General features: G+C 48.5%; 1 protein-coding gene across 1 annotated transcript; it reads left to right on the top strand.

Annotated features, from left to right (window-relative positions):
- Nucleotides 1-4,092: 4,092 nt before the first annotated feature.
- On the top strand, nucleotides 4,093-9,248 carry PLA2G1B (phospholipase A2 group IB). Its single transcript, XM_028527148.2, has 4 exons — nucleotides 4,093-4,408; nucleotides 6,062-6,224; nucleotides 6,707-6,834; nucleotides 9,037-9,248. Exons 1-4 carry the CDS (start codon nucleotides 4,168-4,170, stop codon nucleotides 9,159-9,161), a joined length of 657 nt encoding a protein of 218 aa, XP_028382949.2. The 5' UTR covers nucleotides 4,093-4,167; the 3' UTR covers nucleotides 9,162-9,248.
- Nucleotides 9,249-9,708: the final 460 nt, after the last annotated feature.

Below are 9,708 nucleotides of genomic sequence, written 5' to 3'. Positions count from 1 at the left end.
AATGTAAGATCTGAAACTACAAGATTCCTAGGAGAACACGAGGAAAGCTTCATGGCATTGGGCTTGGCAATGACTTATGGGAAAGGACATCGAAAAGCACAGACAACAAGAGCAACAACAGACATGTGGGACTACGTCAGACTTAAAAGAGTTCCGTGCGTCCAAGGACACAGCAGAGAGGAAGGCGGCCTGCGGGATGGGAGAAGAGGCTTGCGACCGTCCAGGGCGAGGCCAGCACCCAGGATATTTAAAGCGCACCATCTCCGGATGGATAAGTTAGAAGACCATCATGAAAACCCAGAGGCCTCAGAGGGTGGCTTTGGTGTGGAAAAAGGTTCAGGGGGTCCACACGTTTGGCATCTCTGGGCCACGGGGGAAGAAGAAGAGTTGTCTTGGACCGCACAGTAAAGACACAAACACTAATGAAAACTGATAAGCCAAAAAAAAAAAAGGTTTTAAGTAAACTTACAATTTTGTGCTGGGCTGCATTCACAGCTATCCTGGGCCACACACGGCCTGTGGGCCAGAGGTCGGACACCCCTGGCAGACACTTGGATGTGCTGCTTCAACGGAATAGACCTTGACCGTGGGCTAGCCTGTGTGAAGGTCGCAGTCTCTTTCCTGGCACAGCCTTCAAGGGATGTTTGCTGCTGTTGCTAGTTGTTGTTGTTGTTGTTGTTGTTGTTGTTAGAAGCCCTGGACTAAGAAGTAGGTACACAGGTTGAAACCCTGTCTTTCAAGCTGTGTGACTTTAAGCAGGTTACTTAAGCTCTCTGAACCTCTTTTATCATTGTAAAAAGGGGAAGATGAGGAAACAACAATAGCTATGCCAGGAGATTGGGGTTAGGCTAAAAAACCACACACACACACACACACACACACAAACACACACGGCCCTTAGCACAGTGCAAAGCATACAGAAGCACACACCCAATGGTAGCTGCTTTGACCTGGAAGCAGGAGCCTTGTCTTCTAGGAACTAGGTCAGTGTGACCTCACTGGAGTGTGGGTATGCTGTCACCTGAAGGGGCCAAGAAGCTATCCTTAGCTGTTCTTTCCACTGGAGAGTGTGTTTTTCCTAGGCTGGGAGAAGCTGTACTGGACACACCTGTGCGTGCATCTGGGGCAGCAGGACGTCATGGCACAAAGGGCGTAGGGGCTGGGTGGTCACAGGCTCCCCGGTGACCTGCCAAGTCCATTCCTTGGCCACCTCTGGGTCCCCTGTGGAGGTCTGGATTGTCTCATTTAGCAGGTCTCTTTCCAGGAGGAGAAGGTTCCAGTAGCTGCCTGACCTTCCCCCGCCAGGTGCTCTCTGCCTAAGCCCCAGCAGGAATTGCACCTGGGAATTCGTGCAGCCTGCCTTTGTGGAACGCCTCCAGCTGGCGGGGGCAGGGCGGGCCGGGAGAGAAGTGGGTAAACCTCCTCCTGGCCCCTGAGGGCTTTCCACACTCCCACCCTCTACTACAGTTTCCCCTCATGAGGTGATATAGTACACGATAACAGATCCAACTCACATCTTGGTCCTGCTGTGCGACACTGGGGCAGTTTCTTAACCTCTCTGAGCCTCCATTGTCTTCTCTATAAAATGGAGTTTGCAACTGGACCTACCTTCGAGGTCTGTGCCAGGTGCTTAGCATGGGACCTGGAATAGGGTTAGCGTTCAGTAAAAGGATGGGTAATACTGTTAGCCTTAGAGGGTTTTTGCAGCACCGGCTACGCCTCCTTTCTCGGGCCACCCTCCACAGGAGCAGCGCCTGTTCCTCTGCTTCATCCTGACCCCAAAGAACCCTCAGAAGGGGGACTTAGCATTTTGCTGGCCGTCCCTTCCCTTTCCTTAAGCAGCCTTCACTCATTCTAGAGGCTAAAGAGGTGGATCCACGCGTCAGGCTGAGGTGGGGTTCTGAGCTAACCCCACTCTCCTTCTAGTTAAACTCTCACGGCCCCCACTCGTCTCTGGCCTGGCTCTGAGCCAGGCTCTGCGACATCCCGAACAGCGAGCCGTCCCATAGAACCTTCTCTGATGACGAGAACCTTCTGTGTCTGCGCCGTCCAATACGACAGCCACTAGCCACCTGTGTGTAGCTGTTGAACACTTGAAATGGGGCTCCTGTCACTGAAAAAACGGATTTTAATATTATTTAATTGCAGTGAATTTAAATAGGTAGCTACTTGTGGCCAGTGGCTACCGTACTGGACGGATGTAGAAACCGACGAAGAGAGAGGTGGCAGGTAATCAATCACTTCCCCTTCCTGGGCCTCAGTTTCCCCATCTGCTTCCTAAATGCTGTTTGGTGTTATCTCATTAGCTGAGGGACCTTTCCCGGGACTCCTGGACTTGAGATGAGACAGGGAAGCCCTTCCGGATGGATTTCCTTTTTCTCGGCCCCGGTTCACGCTCAAGAGAAAAGCACAGAGAGGTGGACTCCTGGGGGCACGAGCCGAGGCCACGGCGTCAGGTTGAGGCTGTCGACCCTGCGCTGACTCGCAAACAACATAACCCTGCGCGGGCTGCGGGGGAGGGCTCAGCGGGAAGTGGCGGGTGTGGGCTCATCTCTGGTCACAGCCACAGCAGCTCTACGTGAGGCTGAGCTGCCGGGTCCGCCTCTGGAAAGTGACCGAGGGGCCTCCAGGACGAGACGATACAACATTACGGGGCCGTGTGATGAAAGCGCACTCAAGTGCCTCCGTGAGTGTGCTCCCCCAGACCCATAACCAGCCCCCCAGGTTAATCCTGAGTCAAACGCCAGACACATTCCAGTGGAGGAGCCCCCTCTGATACACCTGACCACTGTCCACCAGACTGTCAAGGTCACCAACAAGGGAGTCGGAGAAACTGCCACGGCCCAGAGGGGCCTAAGGGGGCATGACCGCTGAAGGGAACGTGCGACCTTGGATTGGAGAGCGGAGCAGGAGAAGGGCATTCGGTAAAAACTAAGGAAATAGCCCTGGCTGGCATAGCTCAGTGCATTGAGCGTGGCTGCAAACCAAAGTGTCACAGGTTCGATTCCCAGTCAGGGCACATGCCTGGGTTGCAGGCCATGGCCCCCAGCAACTGCACATTAATGTTTCTCTCTCTCTCTCTTTCTCCCTCCCTTCCCTCTCTAAAAATAAATAAATAAAATCTTTAAAAAAACCCTAAGGAAATAGAAATAAGCTGTGGGTTTGGGTTGATTAATACTATATTTGATAATAATAATATTTCCGTAATGGTTCATGAATCACAACACATTACCACACTATATGAGGTTAATAACAGTGAAACTATGAGAGAGGATGAGGCAGGTGGGTTGGAGGGTGTGTGGGAATTCTGCTCAAGAGAAACGAGGAAATGAATAAATAAAATATGAACACAGGGTCGCTGCAGAGGTCACATGGGAGCGCAACGGGAAGACACAGAGTGATCCAATTATAAAAAGTACATATTCCATGAAACATCCAGAACAAGTGAAATCTACAGAGACAAGGCGGACCGCAGGTGCCTGGGGCTGAGAGAGAGCGGCTGCTCACGGGCACCTGCTTCCCTTCGGTGGGGAGGGAGGATGTCCTGGGACTCAATCAAGCTGAGCTGGTGGTCACTGCACACGGGGAAGGCACTATGTGCCGCTGAACTGTTCGCTTTAGAAATGAAATGGTTAATTTTCTGCCGTGTGCATTTCCCCCCCAAAATGTTATATAGGCATTGGATAGGACAATTCTAAAACACTTTTTCATTCTAGAAGACTTTGGGGGTTTTTCTTTGGGGGTGTTCTTACAAACCCGCAGTAGGAAATGGGGGAGGGACTGGTACTGGTATGATGGGGGGAAAAAATAAAAAACGTGTGCCTCAGAATCAACATACCTGTCTGAACCCCTACTCTGCCATTCGCTAGCTGTGTGACCTGGAGCAGGTTCCTTCACCTCTCTGAATCTGTTTCCTCACCTGCAAAGTGCATGATTGATGGCACCATTCAACAAGACCCCTAGCTCAGACCCAGGCACACGAGAAGGCAGGGAGGAGCGGTCATTTCCTCCCTGTCCCCTTCTCCCAGTTGTTCAGCAGGGTCCACAGCTTTGCCACCCCCCCCCCCCGCAACGATGAAACTGGGGTGAGTGCCAAGGGGTGGGAACGAAGGCCAAGATTCCAAGGTGTGCGACTTCAGAAATAACCCCTTTCATTGAAAAGTGCTGATGACCAATGACCCGCACTACTTCCATGACCTCTTACTGGCAGGGCTCCCTTGTCAGCCACCCAAAACAGACAGACTCAAGGGCAATCCGAAATCAGCAGGGAGAAAGGCAAACACTGCAGCCTTATCTTGGGGCCTCGGGGTGACTATAAGCAGGGTGGCCTTAAGTCCGGTCAGTCCTTCTCGCTCTCACCGGCTTCAGGACGAGATGAAACTCCTTGTGCTGGCTGCTCTGCTCACAGGTAGGCAAGTCTGTCCAGCTCCCTCCATGTCTTCGGCTAGGATCTCAGCCCTCTGGGATGGGGGCCACAGGGCACAGGGCTGGCCAGACCTGGAGTCTTTCTTTAGAGCTTCCTGCGGGGCGTAAGAGCTCCCGTACTGGGATTTCCTCAAATCCACTTCCCACCCCAGCTGGCACCTTTGAACCTTCAGGTTTGAAGGTTAAACTCAGATAACCCCTCTTAAAAAGTCCCCCTGTCCATCCAGACTAAGGAAGAAGACCCCTCTCTTTCTCTCTACCAGATCGCCTTGGTACTAGGTCTTCCCAGCAACTCATCTTTGCTTGCAATGTGTATCTTGTTGATCCTTTTTTTTTCCACCTCACCCACATGGGCTTCATGAGAGCAGAGATAGTGCTGTTTGCACTGATGGTCAAACGAATAAATGGAATCTGATACATTGGAATTCAAATCCCACCTCATTCATCCATTGTTCATTCATTTATTCAACATCGATGGCATCAGAGCCACCGAGGTACCAAACTCTGGCCTGAGACTGAGGTCTGAGATGAATGAGTCACGCTCCCAGTCTGAGGGTGCAAGCGTACACTCGCACAGTAGCTTCATGCAGATCTGGCGTCTGCAAAGGCAGAGCTGGTGGGATTAGAGAGAGAGGAAACGGAAGCAGGTGTGGGGTCTGAGATGGGCCAGGGCAGCCAGCCACTCCCACCTGAGCAGGCTCCAGGCCTCTGCTCCTGGACACAGCTCCCAGGGAACCATGACCAGCTGCTGCCCCTCCTTTGCCCCGGGGCTTGAGCACCTGGAGAGACTCCAGTATCCCAGCAGACCAAACAAAGACAGGGCGAGACAGGGGACAAAGGAATGATGCTGGTGGCTCAGTTGGCGGGGTGTCATTCTGTGAAGAGAAAGTTGCTGATTCGACTCCTAGTCAGGGTACATGCCTAGGCTGCAGGTTCGGTCCCCGGTCAGGGCACATTCGAGAGGCAACCCGACTGATGTTTCCTTCTCACACAGATGTTTCTCTCCCTCTCTTTCTTCCTCCTATCCCCTCTCTCTAAAAGGTATTTAAATAAAAATTTTTAAATGATAAAAGTACTAAACATGTGTTATAACATAAATGAACCTCAAAAACATGATGCTAAGTGAAAGAAGCCAGTCACAAAAGGTCACATATGGTATGGGTCCATTTATATGATGCGTTCAGAACAGACAAATCCAGAAAGCAGTCAGAAAGCAAATAGAGACAGAAACCCCAATAGTGTTTGCCAGAGGGGAGGGGAAAAAGAGGAGCTTTTGCTAATTGGTATAGGGTGTTCTTGTGGGGTGTGATAAAAATGTTCTGGAATGAGTGGTGATATTTGCACAACTCAGTGAATTTACCAAAAACTACTAAATTGTACACTTTAAGGGGCTAAAATAGTGAATTCTTTGTTATATGACTTTGATGTCAATTCAAAATATTTTTTAACAGTTTTCATTTTAAAAGTCCATAGTCACTTTGCCAGGTTTCTTTGTCCAGCTCTCTTCTGAGGAGGCAGCTGGCAGTGGTCAGGAGTGCAGCGTGGGGCCTGAGTGAGCAGGCAGGCAGGGGGCACGCCTAGGATGCTGGCGGAGCCCACCAGGATGAATTTGAACTCCGGCCGTGTCTTCCTGCAGTGGGCGCTGCTTCCGAGGGTGGCGCCAGCCCGCGGGCAGTGTGGCAGTTCCGCAACATGATCAAGTGCACGATCCCTGGAAGCAATCCCTTGAAAGATTACAACAACTACGGCTGCTACTGTGGTCTGGGTGGATCCGGTAAACCTGTGGATGAGCTGGACAAGTGAGTGATTGATCTGCAGGGAGAGTGGAGTGTTGCGGGGGTGGGGGATGGTGGGGGGGAAGGAGGGCATGAGCCAAGGATCTCAGGAAGAGGCACAGAAAGGGGATTTGCTTATTTTCTAAGGATAACGTACTTTCACCTCTTGTCCTATAAACAAATATGTTCCAAGAGGACCTGGAATCCAACGCTCCCTATTGGGGATGAAAAAGGAACGTCGATGTGAGGTAGTGGGTGCTGCTGCCCTCTAGTGGCAGAATGTTGCAACACAAAACATCATAAGGATGTACTGTATTCCTGCAACCATTTTTAAAATCGCCTTCAAAAAACATGATAAAGAGACAAAACTTTTCAAGCCACAGAACCACAACCTCCCGTAGCAGTGTCATCTAAAACATCCCCACCTGTTTTGAGAGAGCAGATGCAGGCTGACCTGCTGCCCGGGCACCTGCTCCTGCCTTAGCTCTGTCCCTGCCCTTCCCCAGGTGCTGTGAGACACACGACCACTGCTATGACCAAGCCAAGAAGCTGGACAGCTGCAAATTCATCCTGGACAACCCGTACACTAAACCATACTCATACTCATGCTCTGGATCAGATATCACCTGCAGCAGTACGTATACCCCCTTGTTGGCTTGTGGGCCCTCAGTAAGCAAGAGGGGACACGATATTAACAACAGCTACCATTTATCGATTATGTTCTTGGTGCCAGGAAGTGTACCATTATTATCCTCGTTTTGCAGATGAAGAAACTAAGGCTTAGAAGGCTAAGCCATTTGCCCAAGGGCACATGACTTGTAAATAGTGGTGTTTGGTTTTTGAACATAGGTGTGTAGGACTCCAAAGCCTCCGCTCTTAACTGCCACGTTACGCTGTTCAGTTATTTCACAAAAGAGTTCAGAACTAGCATTTATTAGGTTCTTATTACATGAGAGGTACTAGGTGAGGCATGCATGTGAGGTAGGTTTTACTAACCCCACTTCACAGGTTAGGAAGCCGAGGCTCAAGAATAGTCACTTGCCCCAAATCACACAGCTTATGAGTGACAGGGCCAGCATTTGAACTCATTTGCTTTTCACCTCAAGGTCTCTGGTTCTAACCAGAAAATTATGCAGCACTCATGCTGAAATGTGTCCCCTCCCCAAAGGCAGTTCTGAAGAGCAGACAATTCAGAGAGGAAGGGTATTGTCGCAGCTGTGCAAACATCAGAATAACCATAATTCAAGTCCAAAAGTGCTAAGAAAAATGTTATCCAGAATCCCGCCACCATAAAAGATAAACAGCTTCATGCCTCCATGTTCCTTTTTGCCCTTACCATTCCCAGAAGTTGCAAATAATTTATTTTTTAAAAATATTTTATTTATCTAGAGAGAGGGGAAGGGAGAGAGAAAAAGAGGGAGAGTGCTGACTGGTGTGGCTCAGGGCATCGTCTTGCAAACCAAAAGGTCGCTAGTTCGATTCCCAGTCAGGGCACGTGCCTGGGCTGCAGCGGATGAGGACATGAAAGAGGCAACAGATCAAATGTTTCTCTCACACATCAATATTTTTCTCCCTCTCTTTCTCCCTCCCTTCCCCTCTCTCTAAAAATAAATAAATTAATAAATCTTAAGAAAAGAGAGAGAAAGGAAGAAACATCAATGTGACCATCGAAAATGTCAATCAGTTGTCTCTCTCACGTGCCCCAACCGGGGACTAAATCCGCAACCCAGGCATGTGCCCTGACCGGGAATCAAACCAGTGACGTTTTGCTTTGCAGAACGACACCCAACCAATTGAGACACACCAGTCAGGGTGCAAATAATTTATCTTTAATGCAGCTGCCCTCCCCACCCAACCAGGTCAAGGAGTCTGCATCACAGAATGTTTATTCATATTAATTAACAATACCTCGCTAAATAACCACTTCATTGTGCACTTTATAATCTAACCACTAACTTATGCCTTAATGGACATTCCCTGGGCAAGGAAAACATTTGTGGGTTTAAAAAGAAAGGAGCAGAGAAAAACAAGCTTTAATAAGATTGCTGAAGGTAAGCAGAGCTGTTAAATTATGGATACTGAAGTTCACGTGCATTTTAAATGTTATCTGTGCTGTTTCTTTTGGTTACATAAGCAGACAAGGCCAAAGCAATGTAATATCAGACTCTACAGAAACACATGTCATGGAAAGTGGAAGGCACCTAAAATTCCACTGCCCATAGATAACCAGCTAGATATATATCCCTTCAAATTTTGTAGGCTTTACTAGTTATTTTTTCCTTTAATACAATATCTTATAAATATTTCCACAGATAGACATGCTGAATTCTTGTAAATGTCTGTATAATATTCTATTTTTTTTAAATATGTGCTTTAAGGTAGAAAAATTGGCTCACTAAACTTCAGTAAGTTGAAATGTAAAATGCTTTGCTGCCTCAAATGTATGTTTAGTGTTTTCCATATGGTTTATAATTGCCTGTCTATGTATCGGAGATCCGTAGTTATATGGGTTTTCCAAGCAGGGAGCTCATTTCAGGGTGCAAAATAAACAAGGCTTTTCAAACGGCAGCACTCACACCTAGGACTGCGAGATGAAACACAGGCTGCCCAGTTAAATTTGACCTTGACATAGACAATAAACAATTTTTCAGTCTATGTCCCAAACACTGCATTCATTGTTTATCTGAAATTCTGGTATTTTCATTGCTTCATCTGTCAACCCTAAATTTGCACTGATGGGATAGTGACTGAATTGTCCCAGTTAGTTTTTCCTGTCCGCGGGTTGTACAAAACAGGATCCACCTTGGCTCAGTCCCCTCCTCTTGCTCTTTTCCAGGCAAAAATAAAGCATGCCAGGCCTTCATCTGCGAGTGTGACCGCAAAGCTGCCATCTGCTTTTCAAAGGCTCCATACAACAAGGAGTACAAGAATCTGGACGAAAAGAAGTTCTGCAAAGATTGAGTATTGCCCCTCTAAAGCATCATCCCTGTGACCTTCACCTTCCACTTCACCTTTACACTGCTCCAGTAAAGCACCTTGTTGAAAGGCCTCACGTTTGGAAATTCCTTTATTCTCTAGCCACTAAACATGATTAAGTCTCTTCCTAGTCCTTTGTGAGCATCATTCCTTCCAGCCTTGGAAGTTGAATCACACGGGATGTGTCCAGAATGTGAGCACCATGAGACCCAAACTATGGTGAACCACCACTGAGTATTGACTGTGTGCTGGGACAGTGTGTCTCAAAATTCTCTGGGTATCCCATACGGTTTTGCCACTATTAGCAAATCCTACTTTCCCAAGCTAAGCTTCAATAGGACAGGTTGCCTGCCCAGTGCTAAGCATCTAGTAAGTGGCAAAGAAGGGATTTGAACCCAGAAAGTCCAAGAGAGCACACACTCTTAACCCACACTAGCCTACCTGCCTGAAGAGGTGGCTCTTGTTGCAGTTTGAACCAAATCTCCCCTCCTCTGATTTCTCTGCCTCCATTTTCAACTACGTAAAACCGTTT

The sequence above is a fragment of the Phyllostomus discolor genome, chromosome 13 (genome assembly GCF_004126475.2).
Source record: "Phyllostomus discolor isolate MPI-MPIP mPhyDis1 chromosome 13, mPhyDis1.pri.v3, whole genome shotgun sequence".
In the NCBI taxonomy this organism is placed as follows: domain Eukaryota; kingdom Metazoa; phylum Chordata; class Mammalia; order Chiroptera; family Phyllostomidae; genus Phyllostomus; species Phyllostomus discolor.
The sequence above is the reverse complement of the archived record's forward strand: the minus strand, read 5'-3'. Positions and strand labels throughout refer to the sequence as shown.